Consider the following 27,822-nt stretch of genomic DNA (forward strand, 5'->3'; position numbering starts at 1 on the left):
AGATATATATGGGAGCTATATCCAAATCTGAACCGATTTCGATAAAATTTAAAACAGCTATTTCTGTGCTCCATCTAATACCTGGTACCAAATATCACGGTTGTGGAGTGCATAGTAGGAATGTGAGGGACTTAAAGATCAAATCGGATGAAAGATATATATGGTTGCTATATCTATATCTGTACCGATTTTCTCCAAATTTGATATACTTGCTTCTAGGCCGAACTCGGTTGGGTGTGCCAAAATTCAGGTAATTTGGACTGATAGTGGACATTTGGTGCACATTTAACCCGAAATCGGATGAAGATATATATGGGAGCTATATCTAAATTTGATCCGATTCTCACCAATTTCAATAGGGTTCGTCCTTGGGCCAAAAAAATTTTGTTTGGAAAATTTCATCTCAATCGGATTATAAATGCGACCTGCATTTTGTTCACAAGAATACATGGACAGACGGACGGACGGACAGACGGACTGACATGCATAAATCGACTCAGAAAGTGATTCTATGAAGGTTCTCAAAAGTAACTATGGGTCTATCTCGTTTCCTTCTCCATGTTACAAACAAATGCACAAAGACATAATACCCTTACCACTATGTGGTGTAGGGTATAAAAACAGTAAAGAAAGTCTTAAAGTCGGGCAGGGCCGACTTTATAATACCCTACGCCACTTTACTTATTTAGTAGAGCTCCGCACAACAATTAAAAGTTTTTATGGGAGAGTTCAATCATACACGCTATGATTATAATTTAAAGCTCAAAGGACTAAATATGCCGAAGCATTTGTATCTTTTAAATTCGGAATTGTATTGCCCATTTGGTGCACAATTAATTTGAAATCGGATAATTTGAAATCCGATAACTATATCCAAAACGGAACCGATCTCGATAAAATTTGGCAAAGATATTTCTGAGCTGTATTTGATATATTTCCCTGAATATCGTTGTTACGGAGTGCATATTACGGCTGTGGGTAACAAATACCATAAATCGGATAAACAATATATATGGGAGCTATAACTATATCTGAACCGATCTTCACCAAATTTGGCATACTACCTTCTAGATTCAATTCGGTAGTATGTGCCAAATTCCATCCCATTTGGACAAATATTAGACGTTTGGTGCACAATAAATGGTAAATCGGACGAAGTTATATATGGGAGCTATATCCAAATCTGAACCGATCTCGATAAAATTTAGCAAAGGTATTTCTGAGCTGCATTTGATATATTTCCCCAAATATTGTTGTTACAGAGTGCATATTACGGCTGCGGACAAAAATAACGAATCGGATGAACAATATATATGGGAGCCATATCTATATCTGATCCGATTTCGATAAAATTTAGCATACTTATTTTCAGGCCTAATTTGGTTGTATGTGCAAAATTCCATACTATTCGGGCTGATATTACACGTTTGGTGCACAATAAAAGGCAAATCGGACGAAGATATATATGGGAGCTATATCTAAATTTTTACCGATAATCTCCAATTTCAATAGGGTTCGTCCTTGGGCCAAACAAATGTTGTTTGCAAAATTTCATCTCAATCGGATAATAAATGCGACCTGCATTTTGTTCACAAGATTACATGAACAGACGGACGGACGGACAGACGCACTGACATGCATAAATCAACTCAGAAAGTGATTCTATGCAGATCATCAAAAGGAACTATGGGTCTATCTCGTTTCCTTTTGCCTGTTACAAACAAATGCACAAAGACATAATACCCTGACCACCTTGTGGTGTAGGGTATAAAAACCGAATATAGGGAGGTACCTATACGAAGATGTGGACCTACATAGCGATGTCTGTCCACCTGTCTGTCTATGGAAATCACTTTAGCTTCCGAACAAAAAGAAGTTGGTTGATGACATTTTACTCAGATATGTTCTATACCTGCAGTATTTTTATAACCTCCACCTTGGAAAGAGGGGTATCTTAACTTTCTCATTCCGTTTGTAACATCCTTAAATATTCGTCGTAGACCCCATAAAGTATATATATTCATAATCAGCATAAATTCTAAGTCGATTTAACGATGTCCGTCTGTCTGTCTGTTGAAATCACGATACAGCCCACATTATTTGATGTATGTATAGGTTCACGCTTTGGTATAGCCTCCATATAAAGGTACCTCCCGATATTCGGTATTTTGATTATTTTCGCCACATTTTTTCAAGGATATGTCTAAAAATTGGTATTTATTGGTCATAATGGGTTCTAGCTCCGGTGGCGAAACATTGCATATATGAGTCCACGATTTGGTATAGCCCCCATATAACGGTACCTCCCGATATTCGGCGTATTAATGGTTCTTGCCACATTTCTTCGCGGATTTGTCTAGAAATTGATATTTGTTGGTCTTAATAGATTCTAGCTCTTTTGGCGAAACACTGTATGTATAGGTCCACGTTTTTGTATAGCCCCATATAGCCGTATTTCCCGATATTCGGTATTTTGATGCTTTTTGGCACATTTTCCCATGAATATGTGTAAAAATTGGTATATGTGGGTAATAAAGTTTGGCCCGGCCGAACTTAATGTTTTTTTTTTACTTGTTGGTATTGAAAATGGGCTACATAGGTCCTTATATATAGGCCCCATATGACGGTACCGGCTGATTTAAAGTATTTTTTTGTGTGTTTTAGTCACAATATTAACCCGAATTTGCTGTAATTGCTACAAATTCGAGGTATGTGCTCCTGATATGTTGGAAACATCCTTGTAGAGAACTGTACACATGGGTTCAAATTTTGGTATAGACCTCATATAAGTGTACCTTTAGATATTCGGTATTTTTATACCCTACACCACATAGTGGTAAGGGTATTATGTCTTTGTGCATTTGTTTGTAACATGGAGAAGGAAACGAGATAGACCCATAGTTACTTTTGAGAACCTTCATAGAATCACTTTCTGAGTCGATTTATGCATGTGAGTCCGTCCGTCCGTCTGTCCATGTATTCTTGTGAACAAAATGCAGGTCGCATTTATTATCCGATTGAGATGAAATTTTCCAAACAATATTTCTTTGGCCCAAGGACGAACCCTATTGAAATTGGTGAGAAACGGATCAAATTTAGATACAGCTCCCATATATATCTTCATCCAATTTCGGGTTAAATGTGCACCAAATGTCCACTATCAGTCCAAATTACCTGAATTTTGGCACACCCAACCGAGTTCAGCCTAGAAGCAAGTATATCAAATTTGGAGAAAATCGGTTCAGATATAGCTATAGCTCCCATATATATCTTTCATCCGATTTGATCTTTAAGTCCCTCACATTCCTACTATGCACTCCACAACCGTGATATTTGGTACCAGGTATTAGATGGAGCACAGAAATAGCTGTTTTAAATTTTATCGAAATCGGTTCAGATTTGGATATAGCTCCCATATATATCTTCATCCGATTTCGGGTTAATTGACCACCAAATGGCCAATATCAGCCCAAATGGCCCGAATTTTGGCACATGTGACCTAGATTAGCCTAAAAGCAAATACAACAAATTTGGAGAAAATCGGTTCAGAAACAGCTATAGCTCCCATATATATGTTTTATCCGATTTGGTGTTTAAGCCTCTCACATTCGTAATATGCACTCCACAAGAATGATATTTGGTACCAGATATAAGATACAGCCCAGAAATAGCTGTTTGTAATTTTATCGAAATCGGTTCAGATTTGGATATAGCTCCCATATATATCTTCATCCGATTTCGGGTTAAATGTGCACCAAATGCCCACTATCAGCCCAAATTACCTGAATTTTGGCACACCCAACCGAGTTCGGCCTAGAAGCAAGTATTTCAAATTTGGAGAAAATCGGTTCAGATATAGCTATAGCTCCCATATATATCTTTCATCTGATTTGATCTTTAAGTCCCTCACCTTCCTAATATGCACTCCACAACCGTGATACTTGGTGTCAGGTATTAGATGGAGCACTGAAATAGCTGTTTTAAATTTTATCGAAATCGGTTCAGATTTGGATATAGCTCCCATATATATCTTCATCCGATTTCGGGTGATTGACCACCAAATGGCCGTAATAGCATCAATTTTGGTAAATCCGACCGAAATAAGCTTAGAAGCAAATACACCAATTTTAGTAAAAATCGGTTCAGATATAGCTATAGCTCCCATATATATCTTCATCCGATTTCGTGTTAATTGTGCATCAAATGGCCAATATAAGCCCAAATGGCATGAATTTTCGTACATAAGACCGAATTCAGTCTAGAAGCTAATACGTCAAATTTGGAGAAACCCGGTTCAGAGATAGCTATAGTTCGTAAAATGCACGATAGAATTAGATAGATTTTGATTTTGTACCAAATATCTCATAGAGCTCTGAAATGCCCTATATAAACCTTTTTACGAGAGCTCGACTAAATATGCATAGTGGTGTAGGGTATCATATAGTCGGCCCCGCCCGACTTTTGAGCTTTCCTTACTGGTTTGTTTTTAATTTGATATTTGGAGTTTGTAATGGGTACTACCGCCAATGAAAGAAAATTGCATATACAGGGTGAGATAAAAAACTGCAACAAAGTCAAACGCCATAATTTTTAATTTTATTGAATGAAAGCAAAAAATGTCGGAAATAGCATCAAATTTTAGAATAAGTTTAGATTTGTTCGAATTGGTTGTGGGCTGGAAATGAAGCGAGAAACCTCATTATATAAACATCAATTGGTCACCTTTGGCACGAATTGTGGCCTTCAAACGGCCATTGCCAACCTTGCTTTCCAAAATACTCCAGAAAAATAGGATTGGTATCCAACGGATTGGAGATTTTGGTGACCATTGTGGACTGGAAATGAAGCGAGAAACCTCATTTTATAAACATCCTTGGGTGGCGCGTGCTGAGGAAGATGTTGCTGAGTTCTGTTGGAATGCCCAAGGTCTGCGGACAAAGAGTTTGCGTACCCAAGGCTTTAATACACCCTCCAGAATATTTTTGCGTCATTTATTCTGATGCCACGGTCGATTAATACGAGCGGAGAGCGACCATCGGCTGTTATGGTGGCCCACACCATCACCACGGTCGGCACTTGAGTTCTGGTGACCAACCGAAGGTGCGAATTTTCACGTTGTTTATTTACAAACTGCTGGACAACGACAATTTTTCTCATCGGAGAAAACCAAATTCGGAAGTTCACCACTTTCTTTTCCTCTTTTGAGTCTATTTTCTTTCTGTTGCGGTGTAAGTTCTTGCACTTTTTGGAATTTCCATGGCTTAACCCCGAGCTCATTTTTCAATATTTTCGCAATGGAATATTACGATATGTTCAGCTAACGAGCCATTTTTCGGCCACTGTGACGCGGGTTTCGATCAAGTCGTTTCTTTACTCTTCGAACCATTTCTGCTGATGTTGCTGTTTTCTTCCGTCCATTTCTTTGACGTCAGGCTACGCTACCAGTATCATGGTAACGAGCGATGGTACAAGACACAAACGGTTTATTCACATTTAAAAGCTGGAGTGCTCTAACGATAGCCAATTCTGGTCTTCCAGCCACATATAAAGAAATCACACTATCACGCTGGAATTTCATCACGAATAACTTTTTTTCTGGAAAATTCTCACCAAAATGCTTTTGTACGCTTGTAAACAATATGATGAGCTGTCGCTGGAATAATTTTAACAGCTGTCGGTCGAGTGGCCTAGAAATGACAGCAGTCTGAAATTGGTTGCAGTCTTTTTATCTCACCCTGTATAGATCATCATCTTCTTAGGGCTCCCAAACTGTACCTACCAATATTATGTATAGGTTTGTTAATGACTTTAACCCCATTTTTCAACAGAATTTTATTAAATTTGGTATTTGTATTTCGTAATAGGCTCCATCTTCCCTGGCAGATAATTGGCTGTAGACTTGCACGGTTTCGTGTAGGCCCCTATAATCGACACTAAGATATTCGGTATTTTGACGATGTTAGCCAGACTCTTCACCAGAACTATTTCAAAATTCGAAATTTGGAGTTCTCCGTGGGAACTGCTTCCTTTCTTTAACATAAAATTCAAATTTATGTCTTCGTGTAGCCCCCACATAACGGTATCTCCAGATATTCGGTATGTTAATGATTTCAGCTACATTTTTCAACCAATTTTTTTAAACTTATTATTATATTATATTCTTGATCATGTCGATTTAGCAATGTCTGTCCGTCTATCTGTCTACCCGTCTGTCCGTCTGTGGAAAATTTACTCAAATGTATTATATTATTATATATTATGTCTGCAGGACTTTTGGTATTGATAATGGGCTGGTCCACGTCTTCGTATAGCCCCCATATAACGGTACCCCTGATATTCGGTATTTTGATGACTTAAGAGACATTATTTACCGGAATTAAATAGAAATAGAAATTTTTCTGTGCTGGTCCACGTTTTATAATCCTCATGGTACCTCCCTATATTCGGTATTTTGATGATTTTAGCTACATTATAAACAGATTTTTTTTTAAGTTTCGCATTTAAATATTGTAATAGCTTATGGCAACTCTTGCAGACACACTTTAATACAAAGTAGACTGTATGTATATCTTGCAAACCATTCAAGCGTTATTATTAAAAAACCATAATTGATTACACGATTCCATTATATTATACTTGTAAAAGACTACTATTAAAAGTAGCCAGAAGCACCAATTGTGTAAATATACCTAAAGTATTACAAAGTTGTTCACATCTTTGTTATGAACACTATATGTACCTAGCAACCAGACATAAGTAAATATGTACAAAAATCATCGGCTACATGCCTTAATGGCCAAATTCCAAATTTTATATTTAAGGCAGAAAAATAATTGATGCAGAAATTCCTGAGGTACCACGAAATACAGGACTATACCAAATGGAGGCAAAATCTAAATGCCAAATTACAGTTGATTTGGTCGGAAATTGTTAATTGAAAATTGAGGCATGCTTTATCGAATATCGAAACTCGAAATATACAAATATATGAAAGCCATACCTAAATGTAGGCCGATAAGGATAATTTTCTATGGAAAGTCAAAAGTAGGGGCCGAATATACGATACCCTACACCACTATGCATATTTAATAGAGCTCCCGTAAGAAAAGAATTAATTTCAAGTAAATTATACCACCTGTTTAACTCAGGGGAGTGGGGGAATGGGTAAAGGTGCGTTTCGAGAGTATGGTGATGGTGAAAAGAATTGAAGCACAAGAGATTATTAATAAATAATTCCAAATAGTTTCATAGCTTTATTGGTGGATTTGTCTTTTCGTATACAACAACAAAATTACCTTAGTAATTTGGGCTGGCGTCAGAGGACGGGTTAGAATCGGTTAGCGTGCGAGAAGTGTACTCTCCAACTACTGATCGACAATTGAACGCCGAGGTTCATGCAATCACAGAGGATCGCGGCGATCGCCGAGGATCTTTATCGATGCCTACTACTACATCTACAATTGTTTGCAATGAGAGCAGAGTATCGTATGCATCAAAGTGAGCTAACCAACAACCACCGCCCAGTGGCATCTGCGCTCTACGGTCTCCGCCGAGGAGATGCCCGTGGTGTCAATCAGCATCCGTGATTCACCGGACTCGGGAAGTTGAAGGCCAACTTAAACACCACCTATCTACATTTCGCTTTAGAGCAGAGGATACTAATATATGGGAGGCAAAATCGATTTTCACTAAATTTGACGGAGACAAATTTAATTTTCAACCTGAAATCGGCTGAAGAAATATATGGGAGCTATATTCAAATCTGAACCGATTTTGATAAAATTTGGCAGAGGTATTTCTGGGCTACATCTGATATCTGGTATCAAATATCATTATTGTGGAGTGCATATTACGAATGTGAGGAACTTTCACACAAAATCGGACAATGAAAGTCCGAGTGAGTGAGTCAATCTTTTTCGTGTCGCATCTGATCCAATTCTGATGGCACCAAAAAGAGTAGGCCGACATATTCCATATATACACTAGATTTAATGTTGAAAAAAAATATTGAGAATCGTTGATGAGAGTTATAATTAGTCAAAATTTTGACCCCTTGTAGGGGATCATGGGATAGGATTTAACGACTAGCTCTAATGTAGGTAAATACATTGCCTTGAGCGAAGCTAGAAGAAACGTCGAATTATAATTTAACATTTTATGAGAGTTATAATTATTCAAAATTTTGACCTTTAGTTCTTTCCCCATTGGAGTACAAAATTTTGAAAAACTACAACTTTCAACAGAAGTATTGGTTCGAATAATCCCATATTCACATCAGACCTCGGGTTGAGTGAAACATTGAGGGTAACAATCATTGAAAATATTTCCCCATTTGTGGAAGAGTTACAAGAAGGAGGTGTTCCCATATACCATCTTCACACAAGTTAGTGTGCTGATAAAAATATTGATATACGCTTAATTAAGTGTTATGATTACTCAAAATATTGAACCATTTTGGGAAAGGTACTTGATGGAGTTGGCCAAAAATTTAGCAAAATCGTAAGAAGCTTCCTCTTTCTCTGAGCTAATTTATTTTCTGTGAAAAAGTTGATCTTTTGTGGGGGAGTTTGGAGTAAACCCATTTTACTCATTTGCGAACTCAATCTATGTTTGATAATAATTTTACGACGTATCAAGTTTGGGCCATATCGGATACTCCCTTCGAGAATGGTCGTGAGCACCAGCCAGAGAGACAGACAGACAGACGGACACCGCTATATCAACTCCAAATGTCCTGAGGCAAAGGATGCAAACCCGTTATTTCGATGAGGTACAACTGCAGTTCCAATATTATCGCACGTATTACTCATAAATAGTAATCCACCTATAATCGAAAGTACTTACATACTGTTAGTATGTATATTCACTTCTAACGGCAGACTCAGTGGTGGGCGAATTCTATTTTTTACAACAGACATTTAATGTAAATAGATATGTACGCCTGGAAACAATAGTGTCTGAACTGAATTCACTTGTACTATTTGTTCGAATTCAAAATAAAGAAATTAAAAGTGAAAACCTATTTGATATTCATAACCCGTCCGATGTACTTCATATCTGCTGCTCCTCGGCGTTGTGTAATAATTTCTATGTTTGCACAAAATTCTGTATAAAGATGCACCCCGATGCGAAGGTAGGCATCAGTTGTTTAGCCCACGCTTCAACTATAGAACCCAACTAGGACATTAGGAAGAAGTAGAAGTAAAGAAATATGGTCCAGTTTTCATTGTTCTCTGGAATTTTATTGGCATCCCTGGCTTTGGCCAAGGCCACCGATTATTGTTCTCCTTCGCTGTGCAAGGAGGGCGTTAATCACATTGCCTGTGGCCACGATGGAGTAAGTCTTAATAGTCATACCTAAGCCTTCTTTAATAAAACTTAAATTTTATTTCAGGAATTATCTGAAGTCTGTCCCTCCGATGCCAAATTAGTCGAAATTGATGATCAATTGAAGGAGGTCTTAGTCAATGCCCACAATGCCAAACGTAATCTAATTGCCGGTGGTGAGGAGGAGAAACATGAGCCTGCTTGTCGTATGGCTACCATCCAATGGGACGATGAATTGTCGCTATTGGCTGCCCTAAATGTCCTGCAGTGCGATATGAAACATGACCGATGTCGCAACACTGATGATTTCAAATATTCCGGTCAGAATATTGCCTGGTTGGGTTATCATGGTGCAGCTAACGATGCAAGCCTCCTGGAAAAGGCCGTGGACTTCTGGTACAGTGAGGTGGCCGATAGTAAAATGGATTACATCATTAAATATCCCAAGAATTATACGGGACCGTGAGTTTTTAAAAAGGTAGGTGGATAATTCTGACTTACCTTCATTGTTTTGTATTTTTAGAGCCATTGGTCATTTCACCGTCATGGTGGCTGATCGTAATGTTCGCGTTGGCTGCGCCGCTGCCACTTATTCGGTTGAAGGTGAAACGTATAAAGCTTATTTGGTGACCTGCAATTATGCCACAACGAACATGATTAACTTCCCCATTTATGAACGTTGCGATAAGGCAGCTGAATCCTGCACCACCGGCGCCAATCCTTCGTATCCGAATTTGTGCTCAACAGCTGAAGAATATGCAGTCAACAAATGGTTTTGAAAATTTTTTGTGAAATTTTGAAAAATTTTAATTGAAATAAAAAAATTGTTCAAAAGCAGAATTTCTGATATTCTTCGATTTTGAACATTGAAGGGTTTTATATGCCGATTTTCAAATAGTACAAAATAGTACTATATTTCGTACAATTTGGTATTGGGTGAACAAATAGTGTTTGAAATCTGAAATTTTGTATTAGAGTTGCTGTTCATGTGTAGCCTAGATATATGAAGGTGGTTTGGAAAATGTGTACTATAATTGTACGAAAAGTACTGAATGGTACTATATTTGGTATTGGGTGAAGAGATAAAGATAAAATTCAGAAATTTGATATTTAGATTACTGGTGGTATGATGTGTTTGGGATTTGGCGGTGATTTGGAAATGTGTCCTACATTTGTACGAATAGTACTAAATGGTACTAAATTCGGTATTAAGTGAAGGGATGGGGCTATAATTCTCAAATTTGATATTTATGTCTCTGTTGGTCTGGGATTGAGATATGGAGGCGGTTTTGAAAATGAATTATAATTATACGAAAAGTACTGAATGGTACTAAATTTGGTATTGGGTAAAGGGACAAGGCTGGAATCCTCAAATTTGATATTGAGGTAGCCGTTGGTATCTGGAATTGAGATTTGGCGGTGGTTTTGGAAATGTGTACTTTAATTGTACGAAGAGTACTGAATGGTACTAAATTTGGTATTGGGTGAAGGGACAAGGCTGGAATCCTCCAATTTGATATTGAGGTCTCCGTTGGTATCTGGAATCGAAGGCGGTCTTGGAAATTAATTGTAATTGTACGAAAAGTACTGAATGGTACTAAATTTGGTATTGGATGAAGGGACAAGGCTGGAATTCTAAAATTTCATATTGGTATCTGGAGTTGAGATATGGAGGAGATTTTGAAATGCGTCTTATATTTGTACGAAAATTACTAAATGGTACTAAATTTGACATTATTTGAAGGGATAGGGCTGGAATCCTCAAATTTTATATTGAGGTCTCTATTGGTATCTGGAATTGAGATATGGAGGTGGTTTTAGAAATGTGTACAATTATTGTACGAATAGTACTAAATGGTACTAAATTCGGTATTAAGTGAAGGGATAAGGCTGAAATTCTCAAATTTGATATTGAGATCTCTGTTGGTATTTGGAATTGAGATAAGGAGGCGGTTTTGGAAATGAATTATAATTGTACGAAAAGTACTGAATGGTACTAAATTTGATATTGGATGAGGGGACAAGGCTGGAATTCTAAAATTTCATATTGAGGTAGCCGTTGGTATCTGGAATTGAGATTTGGCAGTGGTCTTGGAAAAGTGTACTATAATTGTACGAAGAGTACTGAATGGTACTAAATTTGGCATTGGGTGAAAGGACAAGGCTGGAATCCTCCAATTTGATATTGAGGTCTCCGTTGGTATCTGGAATTGAGATAAGGAGGCGGTTTTGGAAATGAATTATAATTGTACGAAAAGTACTGAATGGTACTAAATTTGGTATTGGATGAAGGGACAAGGCTGGAATTCTAAAATTTCATATTGAGGTCTCTATTGGTATTTGGAATTGAGATATTGAGGAGGTTTGGAAATGCTTCTTATATTTGTACGGAAATTGCTAAATGGTACTAAATTTGACATTATTTGAAGGGATAGGGCTGGAATCCTCAAATTTTATATTAAGGTCTCTATTGGTATCTGGAATTGAGATATGGAGGTGGTTTTAGAAATGTGTACAATTATTGTACGAAAAATACTAAATGGTACTAAATTTGGTATTGGGTGAAGGGACAAGGATGGAATCCTCAAATTTGATATTGAGGTCTCCGTTGGTATCTGGAATTGAGATATGGAGGAGGCTTAGAAATGCGTCTTATATTTGTACGAAAATTACTAAATGGTACTAAATTTGGCATTGGGTGAAGGGACAAGGCTGGAATCCTCCAATTTGATATTGAGGTCTCCGTTGGTATCTGGAATTGAGATAAGGAGGCGGTTTTGGAAATGAATTATAATTGTACGAAAAGTACTGAATGGTACTAAATTTGGTATTGGATGAAGGGACAAGGCTGGAATTCTAAAATTTCATATTTAGGTCTCTATTGGTATCTGGAATTGAGATATTGAGGAGGTTCGGAAATGCTTCTTATATTTGTACGGAAATTGCTAAATGGTACTAAATTTGACATTATTTGAAGGAATAGGGCTGGAATCCTCAAATTTTATATTAAGGTCGCTATTGGTATCTGGAATTGAGATATGGAGGTGGTTTTAGAAATGTGTACAATTATTGTACAAAAATACTAAATGGTACTAAATTGGATATTGGGTGAAGGGACAAGGCTGGAAAGCTTTAATTTGATATTGAGGTCTCCGTTGGTATCTCGAACTGAGATAAGGAGGCGATCTTGAAAATGTGTACTATAATTGTACGAAAAGTACCAAGTGGTACTAAATTGGGTATTCAGTGAAGGGATAAAGCTTAACAGCCTGTTCCACGATCTCGAAAGAAAATTTGTGCGAACGAAGGCTACTCACTCACTTTCGTATAAAAATGCGTTCCACTAACTTTCGTTCTTTCTTTCGCATAGCCTTACGTGATTCAGTGTTGCTAAATATTTTTTTGGAAAAATTAATCGCGAAATAAAGCAAAAAAAGCGTCAAATGTCTAATTTAAACGCGAAAAAGCAGCAGTGGCTCTGTCTCAACTGACATTTCAGTTGTAAACAAACAAATTGTAAATAAACAAACAAAACAAAATTTCTAGTGATTGTGTTCAAACTATTTGTGATCTTAGAAAATAAAAAAAAGAATATTTCCGTAGCCCTATTTTTTATGGAGGAGGTTCGAAATGTGCCACGGAGGCATTTAAGAGATGCTTCGAATTTATTTGAAGTACCTAACAACCAGTAAGTATGAATGTATTTTTACATTTTTGAAATAATAAAAAATGATTTTTTCTAGGTTTGTGGCCAACTTTCGTGTGTCGAAGGAAGTTTTCGGGCTCTTTTGGATATGATGGAAGAGACGTGGGTGCCCGGTTGCAGAACTACCCAAATCCGCCCCGATTTAAAACTTCTTCTGCTGCTTCCAAAAATTGGCATTCCTCTGGCGAACACAGGATTCTCCTCCATTTACTCAACTAGTGCCCGCAGCTGTGTAGTTGATGATTTTTTCGTGCTGGAATTGAGAAAATAAAAAAAATATATATTTGTTGTTCACATATTAAATTGCATTTATTATTTTTACTTACATTTTTGTTTCCATTTTCAATCAAGCAATGTTTATGTTAAAACAATTTTCCTTAATTGTTATTATACGATAGCAAACACACAAGTGACTGATTTTGACATTTGTGTTCGCATGCGTACGAAAGAAAAAAGATAGTGGAACGCAAAATTACACTGAAATGCTTACGTTTTCGTTCGCTTTGATTTTCGTGCAAATTTTCGTTCTGATAGATTTTAGTGGAACGGAAATCAGCTGTTTGTCGTGTAAAAGTTGTGCGAACGTGTTCTTTCGATATCGTGGAACTGGCTGTAAGTTCTGAAATTTGATATTAAATTCACTGTGGGTTTCTAGGGTTGTCAAATTAAACTAATTGTTCTCTGTTGGAACGGATCTAACATTTAAAAGTGGGCACTCTGCTAGTTTCGGATATAACTACAGACTCTCGATAGTTCTCCATATTCCATTCCATTTCTCTCTCTCTCTCTCTCTCTCTCTCTCTCATTACCAATGGACACTGGAGACAATGCCTTAAAATGTTGCTATACATATTTTTAAAATACTCAGTATCCTAGGCCTCTAATGAGATATATCAAAGGTGGCACTGAAAATCCCAAAAAATCCCAAAATGTTCAAAATCGAAGAATGTCGGAAATTATATTTTATTATATTTTTTTATTTCAATTTGAATTTTTCAACCTAAAACCGGAATTTTCAGAACCATTTATTGACAGCATATTCTTCAGATGTTGAGCACAAATTTGGATACAAGGGATTGGCGCCGGTGGTGCAGGATTCAGCTGCCTTATCGCAACGTTCATAAATGGGGAAGTTAATCATATTCGTTGTGGCATAATTGCAGGTTACCAAATAAGCTTTATACGTTTCACCTTCAACCGAATAAGTGGCAGCGGCACAGCCAACGCGAACATTACGATCCGCCACCATGACGGTGAAATGGCCAATAGCTCTACAAATACAAAAAATTAAGGTAAGTCGAAATTATCCACCCACCTTTTTAAAAACTTACGGTCCAGTATAGTTCTTGGGATATTTATTGATGTAATCCATTTTACTATCGGCCACCTCACTGTACCAGAAGTCCACGGCCTTTTCCAGTAGGCTTGCATCGTTAGCCGTACCATGGTAACCCAACCAGGCAATATTCTGACCGGAATATTTGAAATCATCGGTATTGCGGCATCGGTCATGTTTCAAATCGCACTGCAGGACATTTAGGGCAGCCAATAGCGACAATTCATCGTCCCATTGAATGGTAGCCATTCGGCAAGCAGGCTCATGTTTCTCCTCATCACCACCAGCAATTAGATTACGTTTGGCATTGTGGGCATTGACTAAGACCTCCTTTAATTGGTCATCAATTTCGACTAATTTGGCATCGGAGGGACAGACCTCAGATAATTCCTGAAATAAAATTTACGTATCATTAAAGAAGGGATAGGTATGACTTTTGAAACTTACCCCATCGTGGCCACAGGCAATGTGATTAACGCCCTCCTTGCACAGAGAAGGAGAACAATAATCGGTGGCCTTGGCCAGGGACAGGAATGCAAATAAAATTCCAGAGAACAATGAAAACTGGGCCATATTTCTTTACTTCTACTTCTTCTTCCTAATGTCCAAGTTGGGTTCTATAGTTGAAACGTAGGCTGAACAACTGATGCCTATCTTCGAATCGAGGTGCATCTTTATACAGAATTTTGTGCAAACATAGAAATTATTACACAACACCGGGGACTAGCAGATATGAAGTCCATCCGACAGGTTATGAATATCAAATAGGTTTTCACTTTTTCACGAACAAAAAGTACAAGTGAATTCAGTTCAGACACTATTGTCTCCCGGCGTACACATCTATTTACATTTAATATCTGTTGTAAGAAATAGAATTCGCTCACCGTTAAGTCTGACGTTAGAAGTAAATATACATACAAACAGATGTATGTATTTTCAACGATAACTGAATTACTATTCATGAGTAACACGTGCGATGATGTAGTAATAAGTTTTATTCAAATATTTTTTTAAATACAACTACATTGAAAATGAAGAGCCTACCTAGTACACAATTGGCTGAATTATTTTATCACTTCGTTATTCAGGTTACATTATTTACCAAATTTTGTCAGGATTTAGTTAATACAAATACAAGGAAAATAAAGTCATTTGCAACATTTGAATGAATTTAAAGCAAAACGTCCTAACATGAGACCTATTTATTATACCCTCCACCATATGGCTAGAGAGGGTATGTATCATTTGTTACGGCCAAAATGTGCCTCATCGAAATAATGCTTTTAGAACCTAGATCTCTTTGGTCGATCTAGCGATGTCCATCTGTCTGTCTGGCTGGTGCACACGATAACTCCCGAAGGGAGTATCCGATTTGGTCCAAACTTCGTACATCGTAAACTTTTTATCAAACTTTGATCGAGTTCGGAATGGGCAATATCGATCCACTCTTTCTGATACCACCCCAACAAAAGTTCGAAAGCTGCAAAAAAAATATTTACTGCGCAGAAAGAAAAGTCATAATCAGATTTTGCTCCAACTTTGCAAATCCTAATATTTGCATTTAAGCTAGTTTAGGAGCGAAAATGAACAATATCGGTCCACTCCATCAAGTATATAACTCTTTTAAATATGATATAAAATTACACACATCACAATATTTTTACTAACCCAAGGTCTGGTGTGATAATGGAATATATCGGTTCGGTTCTTCTGATACCTCCCCCCCAAAATTTGGAATACCCATGAAACTCCTACATCTCAATATTTCCATCAAAAAAATATAAGATATGTTATAAATATGGTAGAGATCGGACTATTATTTCTGGAACCTCCCCACAAATGTCCATGTTTTGAATAACTAAAACGATCATAAAATTTGAAAAAAGCATCTGATTCCCTTCATATTTCAGACATACTATTACTTCTACATACGCATTATCTGCTGGGTACCTTCTGGTACCTCCTCCGCAAAGGGTCAACATTTTGAATATCCTTGAATCTCATAAACCCCGAAATTAACATCCGATTACATTCAGACTTGGTATATATCAATATTTCCATCAACACAAGATCTGTTATAAAGATGGTAGAGATCGGACCATTTCTTCTTGTACCTCACCCAAATAGGGTTCACGATTTTGAAAAGAACAAAGCGTTCAAAGAAAGCGAAATATTCATTCAACTCTCTTCAAATTTCACACATGCAATACTTTTGCCTTTCATAACTTGCGAAACAAGTCAACCAGAAATCTGAAATGAATGTGGAATTTATTATTTAGCATATAATTGAATATAAATGTTTGATTTTCTTGTAATTTTGCCCATACCCTATATTTTTATCGGTATTAGCTTAAGTATGAAAATGGAATACTTCGGTCGACTATATCTGGTATCTCCCGCACATTTTAACATTTTCTTAAAAGTATCACATATCTCATATAAAGTGAGCGTCCAAACCTGGCACGTCGCAATATTTAAACCATATTTATTTAGGTCCGATACGAAATGTACAATATTGGCCAATTTCTTCTTTCGTACAACATTGAGGGTCAACAATTTGAATAATCATAACAGAAGTTATAATATATTTAAATAATCGAACATTGGCTACATCTGTCGACAAAACCGATTGATACTTTTAACTTCTTTTTTAATATATGTATGTAAATAAATGTGAGCATTTCCTCCCAATTCCTTCATGCAATACAAAATTTAATTCAATTTAGTACTTTTCGTTTTATAAATGCCTCCTTTGTTTACAAAACCACCTACATATCTCAATTTCAGATACCAACAGGGACCTCAACATCAAATTTGAGAATTCCAGCCCTATCTCTTCACCCACTATCCAGTTTAGTACCATTTAGTACCTTTCGTACACTTATAGTACACATTTCCAAAACATAAACATATCATAACCACAGTTACCAACAGCGACATCTATATCAAATTTCAGAATTTCCTTCTATTCCCTTACCCAATATCAAATTTAATACCTTTAAATACTTTTCGTACAATTTCCGAAACCAACATTTCCGAAACCACCTTCATTTGTTCAGGCTACACATGATTAGTGACCCTAATACCAAACCTCAAAGTTCGAGCACTATGTGTTTAACCAATACCAAATCGTTCCAAATATAATACTATTTGGTACATTTCATTCACTTTCCAACACAAAATTACAAAATTCCAGCTTCATCCCTTCAACTAAAAACCAATTGTACCAAATAAAGTACTATTTACTACATTTCATGCTCTTGTAGTACACATTTTCAAAGCCACCTTCATATATCAAACTTAAGCTGGAAATACATAAAGCGCTTATCTGGCTGGCTTAAGTCATCGGCTGGCTTCTTCGGAAATGGCCAAAATCGAACTAGGTCAACCTAAAACTCCTTTGTTCATCTACGAAGAAGCCAGCCAGATAAGCGCTTTATGTATCTCCAGCTTTACTTTCCAACCTTGATTCCCATACCAAATTTCAAAATTTTAGCTTTAACCATGGTACCATAAAAAGGTAGGATAGAGCTACCAGCTAATTACAATATTTTTCTAAGTTTGTCCGACTTTTACTAATTTTGTGTATGTATTTATTGTTTTGAAAAAAAAAGGAAAACAAAACATTTTCAAATCTAAAGACTGGAAGACACGAACATTGCGGCTCGCGCATTAAAGCTATTAACCATTTTAGCCATGAAATTGAAAGAATGAATAGTTCGGATCATATTTTTGGTAGAAAATCCAGATATTTCATTCATTTTTCGCGCTATTTAACTAATTTTAAAAATAAGGAAAAACATAACAAGTAAAAAAGCTGTAAGTTCGGCCGAACATTTAGAACAAATATAGCAATTTTCAAAAAAATAAAATCCGATAAAAATTCTGTTAAAACTTTAAAAAATACCTAATGTAGTCGTCATTTTTGAGTCTAAACGACGACAAGGACCTGCATAGGCAACTTTTGTCATAAGCCATTGCAATATTCAAATGAGAAACTTGAAAAAAATTCGGTGAATAATGTAGCTAAAAACCATCAATATAGTGAAGTTCTATTACATGGAGGTGAAGATCGGTTCAGATATAGCTATAGCTCCCATACATATTGTTCATCCGATTTATTATATTTTTTACCCACAGCAGTAATATGCACTCCGTAACAACGATATATCAAATACAGCTCAGAAATACCTATGCAATATTTTATTGAGATCGGTTCAGATTTGGATATAGCTCCCATATATAAATTCGTCCGGTTCACCTTTATCATCAAACGTCTAATATTCCATACAAATGGGATGGAATTTGTCACTTACGCCCGAATTGAGAGTATGTCAAATTTGGTGAAGATCGGTTCAGATATAGCCATAACTCCTTTATATATTGTTTATCCGACTTGTTATATTTGTTACCCACAGCCATGATATGCGCTCCGTAACAACGATTTTCAGGGAAATATATCAAATACAGCTTAGAAATATCTTTTCCAAATTTTATCGAAATCGATTCAGATTTGTATATAGCTCCCATATATATCTTTATCCGATTTCAAATTAATTGCGCACCAAATGGGCAATACAATACCGAATTTAAAAGATACAAATGCCTCGAAAAATTCAGTAGAAATCGATTCAGAGGAGGATATTTGCCTCATATATTTGTTCTTTTGGACTTCAAATTATAACTATAATCATAGTTGGTATGATTTAATTCTCACAAATTCCTCATAAAAACTTTTATTTGTTATGTGAAGCTCTACTAAATATGCAAAGTGGTGTAGAGTATCATAAAGTTGGTCCCGCCGACTTTATTTTCTTTACGGGTTTTAAATATTAATAACTGCCTCAGTTATGTTGCCCTACAATAGTTCACATAATTAGAAGAGCTACCCGGAAGTATAGAACATCTATCGTTTTCATTACTTCTTCAATCTAGTTTTAAATAATACCAATCTTAAATTTTTACGGCGCGGTAGTTTAAAATATATTAAATTACATATTTTCTCAGACCAACTTAGTTACCCGAATATTCGTTTCATTATAAACACTTTTAACTGATCTTTACCTTTTATAAACATATTCAACCGTATATTTCCTTAAAATCTTAACAAATCTTTCTCATTTGCTCTACAAATGTTTAAGATAATTGTACGAATTGTATATTGTTTTTGATTAATTAAAAAGATCAACAAACTATGAAACTGAAATTGAATTGTAAATTAATGCAAAAAATAATCGTAAAATTTTATTTCATCTAATCAATTCATTTAAAGGGATTTTCCACAAAATAGTGCGAACATGATAAATGTTATTAACAGTTTGTATTTCATAGCCGACACGAGACGAATGTGGGAATATGGTTGAATGAATGCTGGGTGTGATTCAGGTAAAAATCGTAGATTTGAAAAATTATTTTGCTGCCACAGTAAATCATGGAATTTTTAATAGTTTATATTTCTATTGGGTATTATTTGTTGTATTGTAGCTATTAAAAACAAATATAAAATTTCCTCAATTTCGGTGATGATAAATAGAAGACAGAATATTTTTTTCGCAAGGAAATTTGATACTCAATTGTAAGCGGTATTATCACATCGGTTTGAATAAATTTGTAAATTATAATTTAAGTATTTAAATTCCCTAAAATGGGTCGGAAACTTTTTTTTACATGAATAAAATATGAGGTTTATTCCAGAAAAATGATTCGAAGGTTGAAGGGTAATATAATTTTATATCAAAATTCTGAAATGTATTCTCTATTAACTGTGAATTTTTGTTACAACTGAATTTTGATTAATTTGACATGTTTTGACAGGATATCGGCACCAAAAAAAAAGTAAAAACGCAGTAAATTCCACCATTTCGAACGAATTTGGAAAATTTAAAAAAAAAACGCTCAAAATTCTGTTAAAATCTTAAAAGTACCGAAGTACGAAGACGTGGAAGTGCATAGGCAAATTTTTTCATATACGAGAACGTGGACCTGCATAGACGATTTTTTGTCATAGACTGTACCCATTAGGAACTTCAAATACGAAATATGAAACAATTCCCTTGAATAATATCGCTAAAATCATGAAAATACGGAATATAGGGAGATACCGTTATATGAGGGCTATACGAAGACCTGTACCTGCATAGACAATTTCATGTCACAGGCTATAGCACCTATAAGGAACTTCAAATACGAAATTTCAAACAATTTCGGTGAATATTGTAGCTAAAATCGTTCAAATACCGAATATAGGGAGGTACCGATATACGAAGACAATTCCATGTCACATAGACAATTCCATGTCACAGGCTGTAGTACCTATTAGGAACTTCAAATACTAAATTTCAAACAATTGCGGTGAATATTGTAGCTAAAATCCTGAAAATACCGAATATAGGGAGGTTCCGATATATGGGGCCTATACGAAGACCTGTACCTGCATAGACAATTTCATGTCACAGGCTGTAGTACCTATAAGGAACTTCAAATACGAAATTTCATACAATGTTGGTGAATATTGTACCTAAAATCGTAAAAATGCCGAATATAGAGAGGTACCGATATATGGAGCCTTTACGAAGACCTGGACTTGCATAGACAATTTTCTGTCATAGACTGTAGTTCCCATTACGATCACTAAATACGAAATTTGAAACAACTCCGGTGAGTAATGTGGGTAAAATCATAAAAATACCGATTATTGCGAGGTACGGAGATTATACGAAGACGTGGGCCTGCATATGTAATTTTTTGTCATAGGCTGTAGTACCCATTACGAACTGTAAATAAACAATTTTTAACAACTTCGATGAATAATGTCCCTAAAATCATGAAAATACCGAATATCGGGGGATGTCGTTGTATGGGGGCTATACGATATCGTGGAGCTATATAGACAATGCTCTTCCAGGCAGTAAAGTACTCAGAAGGAACTTCTTGTGTGAATTTTCAGACAATTTCATTGAAAAATTTTGGCTACAACCATAAAAATACCAAATACCAGGGCTATATGATATCGTGGATCGATATAGACCATCTTCTAACTTCGAATCTTCGACCTAATTGCAGACAATAGACTAATCTATGCAAAATTTTAGCTTCCTATCTCAATTCCTTTTGACCCTAGCGTGATTACAACAGACGGACATACGGACGGAGAGGGATAAATCGTTTTAGAATTTTACGCTGATCAAGGATATACAGGGTGAGATAAAAAAACAGCAACAAATTTTAAACAAATTTAAATTTTATTGAATGAATGCAAAAAATGTCGAAAATAGCATCAAATTTTAGAATAAGTTTAGATTTGTTCTAATTGGTCACCTTTGGCACGAGTTGTGGCCTTCAAACGGCCAATGAAACCGTCACACGTTGCCCGAATGTTGCTCTGCGGTATTTTGGTCCATTCCCGGCAAACAAAGCGCTTGCTTGAAGTGATCGACACTAGGATTGGTGTCCGGAGATTTTGGTGGCCATTGTGGGATAGAAATGAAGTGAGGAACCTCATTTTGTAAATATTCATGGGTGGCGCGTGCTGAGTGCGATGGTGTGGATTCCTATTGGAATGTCCAAGGTCTGCGGCCAAAATGTTTGCGTGCCCAAGGCTTTAATATACACTCCAGAATATTTTCGTGATAATATTCGGCATTTATTCTGATGCCACGGTCGATTAATACGAGCGTAGAGCGACCATCGGCTGTTATGGCGACCCACACCATCACCATGGCCCGCGCTTGAGTTCTGGTGGCCAACCGAAGGTTTTCACATTTTCAGCTGACCTCTTTGGCAAGTAAACACGATCATTTTGTTTGCTTAAAAACTGCTGGACAACGAATGTTTTCTCATCGGAGAAAACCAAATTCGGCAGTTCACCACTTTCGGCCAAGCGAAGCAACTCTTTAGCTCTTTTGGGTCTATGTTTTTTTCTGTTGCGCTGTAACTTCTTGCACTTTTTGGAATTTCGATGGCTTTACCCCGAGCTCATTTTTCAATATTTGCTAAATGGAATATTGCGATATGTTCAGCTCACGAGCCATTTTTGGGCCACTGCGACGCGGGTTTAGATCAAGTTGCTTCTTTACTTTTCAAACCATTTCTGCTGATGTTGCTGTTTTCTTCCGTCCACTTTCTTGACGTCGCGCTACGCTACCAGTACCACAGTAACGAGTGATGGTACGAGACACAAAAGATTTATTCACATTTAAATGCTGGAGTGCTCTAACGATAGCCACTTATGGTTTTCCAGCCAAATATAAAGAAATCACATTCAAGCGTGATGGCTTGAATTCCATCACGAATAACTTTTTTTCTGGAAAATTCTCATCAAAATGCTTTTGTACGCTTGTAAGCAATATAATGAGATGTCACTGGAATAATTTTAACAGCTGTCGGACGAGTGGCTTAGAAATGACAGCAGTCGGAAGTTGGTTGCAGTTTTTTCATCTCTCCCTGTATTTATATTATGACATTTGAAAACGTGTAGTTTTTAAATCAATCAAACATCAGATTTTCATCCCCTGGAGAGGGAGTATATGTTTCCGGAGGTAATCTGTAAGGCATTTGACACCTTACTAGTCTATTAAAGAGTACGGATCGATAATATTTCAGCATATATAGCTATTTTATTTCCCACTCTTGTTATGCCTGCAATTATTCATTTATTTAATTTTGAAACTTCGAAAAGAGACTACGTATACTTGCTATTGTCGTCATTATACTGTCCCATCTTACTTAGCTTGAGACTCGCAAAATATTAATCATGAATTAACAAAAATAGAACACCTGTTACCACAATAGCGCAATGACAATAGACTTAAAAATTGATAAAATCAAACAATTGGAGAGGCATTGGGTCGAAGAAATAAATTTTTAAGTCATTCAACGTTGAACGGCGCCCAAGCATAAAAATACTCAAAATGAAACATAGTCTTATCCCAATTTTTATCGTTTTGATTGGTGAAATCTATTGCATCGATTATTGTGATCAAAGCCTCTGTCCTGCGGGTAAACATATTGCATGTGAACATAATGGAGTAAGTTTTTTTTTGCATTTTTTATACCATCCACCATAGTATGGAGGGTATATTAAGTTTGTCATTCCGTTTGTAACACGTCGAAATATACATTGTAGACCCCACAAAGTATAAATATTCTTGATCAGCATAAAATTCTATGACGATTCAGCGATGTCCGTCCATCTCTCCGACTGTCCCTCTGCCCGTCTATCCTCTATCCGTCTGTCCGTCTGTGGAAATCACTCTAGCTTCCGAACGAAATGAAGTAGGTTGATACAATTTTACTCAAATGTGTATTATGGCTGCAGGACTTTTGGTATTGAAAATGGGTCATGTAGGTCCACGTTTTGGTATAGCCCCCATATAACGGTACCTCCCGATATTCGGTATTTTGTTGATTTTATCGACATTATTCACCGGAATGGTTTCAAATTTGGTATTTGAAGTTCGTAATGGATGCTACAGCCTACGACAGAAAATTGTCTGTGCAAGTCCACGTCTTCGTATAGCCCCCATATAACGGTACCTCCCGATATTCGGTATTTTGATGATTTAAGCGACATTATTCACCGGAAATGTTTGAAATTTGTTATTTGAAGTTCGTACAGCCTAAGACAGAAAATTGTCTGTGCCGGTCCACGTCTTCGTATAGCCCCCATATGACGGTATCTCCCTTTTTTCTGTACTTTGATGATTTTAGCGACATTATTCACAGGAAATGTTTGAAATTTGGAAAATTGTCTTTTCAGGTCCAGGTGTTCGTATAGTCCCCATGTAACGGTACCTCCCGATATTCGGTATTTTGATGATTTTAGCGACATTATTCACCGGAATTGTTTCAAATTTGGTATTTGAAGTTCGTAATGGAGACTACAGCCTATGACAGAAAATTGTCTGTGCGGGTTCACATCTTCGTATAGCCCCCATATGACGGTACCTCCCGATATTCGGTATTTTATTGATTTTATGAACATTTTTTCACCAGAATTCTTTCAAATTTGGTATTTGAAGTTCGTAATAGATGCTACAGCCTAAGACAGAAAATTGTCTTTGCAGGTTCACGTCTTCGTTTAGCCCGCATATGACGGTACCTCCCGATATTCGGTTAGTGACATTATTTACCGGAATTGTTTCAAATTTCGTATTTGAAGTTCGTAATTGATACTACTGCCTAAGATAGAAAATTGTCTGTGCAGGCCCACGTCTTCGTATAGCCCCCATATGACGGTACCTCCCGATATTCGGTATTTTATTGATTTTATGAACATTTTTTCACCAGAATTCTTTCAAATTTGGTATTTGAAGTTCGTAATAGATGCTACAGCCTAAGACAGAAAATTGTCTTTGCAGGTTCACGTCTTCGTTTAGCCCGCATATGACGGTACCTCCCGATATTCGGTTAGTGACATTATTTACCGGAATTGTTTCAAATTTCGTATTTGAAGTTCGTAATTGATACTACAGCCTAAGATAGAAAATTGTCTGTGCAGGCCCACGTCTTCGTATAGCCCCCATATGACGGTACCTCCCGATATTCGGCATTTTGATGATTTTAGCAACATTATTCGCCGAAATTGTTTCAAATTTGGTGTTTGAAGTTCGTAATGAATACTACAGCCTAAGACAGAAAATTGTCTGTGCAGGTTCACGTCTTCGTATAGCCCCCATATAGCGGTACCTGCCGATATTCGGTATTTTGATGATTTAAGCGACATTATTCCCCGGAAATGTTTGAAATTTGTTATTTGAAGTTCGTAATGAATACTACAGCCTAAGACAGAAAATTGTCTGTGCAGGTCTTCGTATAGCCCCAATATAACGGTACCTCCATATATTCGGTAATTTTGATGATTTTAGCTACATTCTAAACAGATTTTTTTTCGAGTTTCGTATTTGAATATTCTTATGGCTTATGACAAAAGTTGCCTATGCAGGTCCACGTCGTCGTATGACCCTCGTATATACCCTACATTCGGTATTTTTCGAAGATTTTAAAAGAATTTTTAGCGGATTTTATTTATTTATTAATAATTTTATTTATTTATTTATTATTATTATTTTTTTTTTTTTGAAAATTGCCAAATTCGTTCCAAATGGTGAAGGGTATTCAAAAATCGGCCCGGCCTAACTTACAGCTTTTTTACTTGTTAATAATTTTCTTTTTAATAACAATAGTAATAACTTCTATAATTTCCCAGAACTTTGCTCCCAGCTGTCCCAAAGATGCGGTCTTGATGGATCTAACTAACCCTTTAAAGACCTCCATAGTAAATGGCTTCAATGAAAAGCGCAATTTTATAGCAGGTGGTGGCCATCACAATCATAGACCAGCCTGCCGTATGGCCACCATGCAATGGGATGATGAATTGGCTCAACTGGCCGAATTGAATGTCAAGCAGTGTGAAATGAAACGGGAAGCCTGTCACAATACACAAGCATATCGCAATTCTGGACAAAATTTAGCCTGGTTGACCTATAAGAATAAACCAGATTTTGTGGAACTCATTGAACATTCCCTGCAAATATGGTACGATGAAGTTAACCAATGTAAAATGGGCTACATACGGAAGTATCCTCAACATCACACCGGAGCGTAAGTGGAAGGTTATTTATGAATATTTAATGGTTTTAGATTAGAATTTTTCTCATTACAGGGTAATAGGTCATTTCACCGCCATGGTAACGGATCGCAATACTCGTGTGGGATGTGCTGCCTCCACTTATTCAGTTTCTGGCGAAGATTACAAGGTATGTTTGATGGCCTGCAATTTTGCCCACAACAATGTAATGGATGAAGCCGTCTACGAAGATTGTCCCAAAGCTGCAATGAACTGTACAACGGGAAGAAATTTAAAATATCCCAACTTATGTTCAAATTCGGAAATATATAATGTCTATTAATTAAGCAACTTAAAGCGGACTTTGATGATGTATTAATGACATGTTGGAATTGGTAGGTTCTTTGCAGTACCATTTTCTTAAATTAAAGCTATTGAGTTTTGGTGCGTTTTCCGATGTCTGTAGTAGGATTCTCTAACTCATGTTTTGAGTTATCGACAAAAATCGCTAAAATATTTATATATTTCTGTAATTAATGAAAATTTTCGGCAAATAGCGACCAAACTGCACAAAGTGATTCAGACCTATCCGCCCGTCTGTGGAAATCACTCTAACTTTCGAACGGAATGAAGTAGGTGGTCATTCTGGATCATCGAGGACCATTCAATCAATTACTTTAATGTATTCCACAGTCCGTAGAATTGTTATACCCTCCACCATGGAAAGGGGGGCATATTAAATTTGCTGTTGAAATCACGATACAGCCCACATTTTTTGACGTAGAGCTTTCAAATTTTTAATATGGTTGGTATTGAAAATTTCAGTCAATGTTTTTCTATAATCCATATAACGGTAACTCCCGATATTCGGTATTTTAATGATTTTACCACAATTTTTCACGGAATTGTTCCTAAATTAATATTAAGAGTTTGTAATGGGTCCACATTTTCATATTGCCCCCAAATAACTTTACCTCCCGATTTTCGATATTTTGATGATTTTAGCCCCCTATTTTTTTAACATTTTTTTTTTTGGAATTTGATATTTAGCTTTTGGAATGGGTTTTAAGTTTTCCTATAGCCCTTATATAACGGTATCGGAACTGTTCCAAATTTGGTATTTGGGGACTATGGAAAGTGGGCCTATATGAGAATTTTCTGCCAGCAAAGACAAAAGAGTACAGGGTTGCCCATATTCGACGGACCCATCTGGCAACGCCATAATTTTGACAGAGATGTCACAGCGCTTAATGACATACCGCGTTTGAAGCGTCAGTCCAAGCAGATTTTTACCATGAACCAATACACGCCACGCGAGCGCTCTGAAATAGTTGAAATTTACATACAACAGAAGAAGTCAATTGTGAAAACTCAACGTGCTTTTAAAGCATTAAAAAATGTGAGAAGTGCGCCTTCTAAGAACACCAAATAAGCGTTTATACAAAAAATTTTCGACTCGTAAGGCTCTTTCTAATCCGAAGAGGCCATATAAAAGTCGACCAAGGCGATCGGCCGAGAATATCGCTGCCGTACGAGCCAGTGTTGAGAGGTCCCCAAGAACATCCCAAAAACGCCGTTCTCAGCAGTTGGGCATGGCTCGGTCCACTTTACAACAGATTATTCGCATTGCATTGCATTTGTTCCCGTACAAAACTCATTTGACGCAAAAAATGTTGCCTGAGGACAAGCCTCGTCGATTGGAGACATTGGTCCGTCGAATATGGGCAACCCTGTATTTGTCTCAAAATTGATATTTGATGGTCATAGTGGGTTCTAGCTCCGGTGACGAAACATTGCATGTATAAGTCCACGCTTTGGTATAGCCCCCATATAACGGTACCTCCCGATATTCGGTATTTTGATTGTTTTTGCCTCATTTTTTTCATG

The 27,822-nt window shown here is 36.6% G+C and overlaps 3 protein-coding genes and 1 long non-coding RNA gene across 5 annotated transcripts; 3 read left to right on the top strand and 1 right to left on the bottom strand.

Moving 5' to 3' along the window:
• The first annotated feature begins 9,124 nt into the window (after positions 1 to 9,124).
• Positions 9,125 to 10,167, top strand: LOC101890327 (antigen 5 like allergen Cul n 1-like). Its single transcript, XM_005185981.4, has 3 exons — positions 9,125 to 9,337; positions 9,395 to 9,789; positions 9,851 to 10,167. Exons 1-3 carry the CDS (start codon positions 9,212 to 9,214, stop codon positions 10,104 to 10,106), a joined length of 777 nt encoding a protein of 258 aa, XP_005186038.2. The 5' UTR covers positions 9,125 to 9,211; the 3' UTR covers positions 10,107 to 10,167.
• Positions 10,168 to 12,618: 2,451 nt separating this feature from the next.
• LOC131800988 (uncharacterized) lies at positions 12,619 to 13,336 on the top strand. Its single transcript, XR_009341653.1, has 3 exons — positions 12,619 to 12,843; positions 12,904 to 13,015; positions 13,071 to 13,336. It is a non-coding gene; the product is annotated as an uncharacterized LOC131800988 (long non-coding RNA).
• A 703-nt stretch (positions 13,337 to 14,039) lies between these two features.
• On the bottom strand, positions 14,040 to 15,024 carry LOC101892172 (antigen 5 like allergen Cul n 1-like). The gene is made up of 3 exons (XM_005185994.4): positions 14,817 to 15,024; positions 14,365 to 14,759; positions 14,040 to 14,304 (listed from the first exon to the last, which is right to left on the bottom strand). Exons 1-3 carry the CDS (start codon positions 14,940 to 14,942, stop codon positions 14,049 to 14,051), a joined length of 777 nt encoding a protein of 258 aa, XP_005186051.2. The 5' UTR covers positions 14,943 to 15,024; the 3' UTR covers positions 14,040 to 14,048.
• Positions 14,190 to 26,297, top strand: LOC131800989 (antigen 5 like allergen Cul n 1-like). Of its 2 annotated transcripts, none has more exons than XM_059118907.1 (3): positions 14,190 to 14,325; positions 25,576 to 25,970; positions 26,032 to 26,297. In XM_059118907.1, the coding sequence occupies exons 1-3, from the start codon at positions 14,281 to 14,283 to the stop codon at positions 26,276 to 26,278; spliced, it is 687 nt and encodes a 228-aa protein (XP_058974890.1). In that variant the 5' UTR covers positions 14,190 to 14,280; the 3' UTR covers positions 26,279 to 26,297. The 2 variants fall into 2 exon arrangements, with proteins under 2 accessions (XP_058974890.1, XP_058974889.1); XM_059118906.1 differs by lacking the exon at positions 14,190 to 14,325 and adding an exon at positions 23,225 to 23,395.
• The last annotated feature ends 1,525 nt before the right edge of the window (positions 26,298 to 27,822 follow it).

This window comes from Musca domestica, unplaced genomic scaffold, assembly GCF_030504385.1.
Source record: "Musca domestica strain aabys unplaced genomic scaffold, Musca_domestica.polishedcontigs.V.1.1 137, whole genome shotgun sequence".
Classification (NCBI taxonomy): domain Eukaryota; kingdom Metazoa; phylum Arthropoda; class Insecta; order Diptera; family Muscidae; genus Musca; species Musca domestica.

Excerpts from the sequence above, each read along its gene's own strand:
- LOC101890327 (XM_005185981.4), top strand. The coding sequence starts at position 9,212 with ATGGTCCAGTTTTCATTGTTCTCTGGAATTTTATTGGCATCCCTGGCT. Across the intron at positions 9,338-9,394 it reads TTGCCTGTGGCCACGATGGA|GAATTATCTGAAGTCTGTCC; the intron begins GTAAGTCTTAAT and ends ATTTTATTTCAG. Across the intron at positions 9,790-9,850 it reads CCCAAGAATTATACGGGACC|AGCCATTGGTCATTTCACCG; the intron begins GTGAGTTTTTAA and ends TTGTATTTTTAG.
- LOC101892172 (XM_005185994.4), bottom strand. The coding sequence starts at position 14,942 with ATGGCCCAGTTTTCATTGTTCTCTGGAATTTTATTTGCATTCCTGTCC. Across the intron at positions 14,760-14,816 it reads TTGCCTGTGGCCACGATGGG|GAATTATCTGAGGTCTGTCC; the intron begins GTAAGTTTCAAA and ends ATTTTATTTCAG. Across the intron at positions 14,305-14,364 it reads CCCAAGAACTATACTGGACC|AGCTATTGGCCATTTCACCG; the intron begins GTAAGTTTTTAA and ends TTGTATTTGTAG.
- LOC131800989 (XM_059118906.1), top strand. The coding sequence starts at position 23,279 with ATGAAACATAGTCTTATCCCAATTTTTATCGTTTTGATTGGTGAAATC. Across the intron at positions 23,396-25,575 it reads TTGCATGTGAACATAATGGA|AACTTTGCTCCCAGCTGTCC; the intron begins GTAAGTTTTTTT and ends ATAATTTCCCAG. Across the intron at positions 25,971-26,031 it reads CCTCAACATCACACCGGAGC|GGTAATAGGTCATTTCACCG; the intron begins GTAAGTGGAAGG and ends TTCTCATTACAG.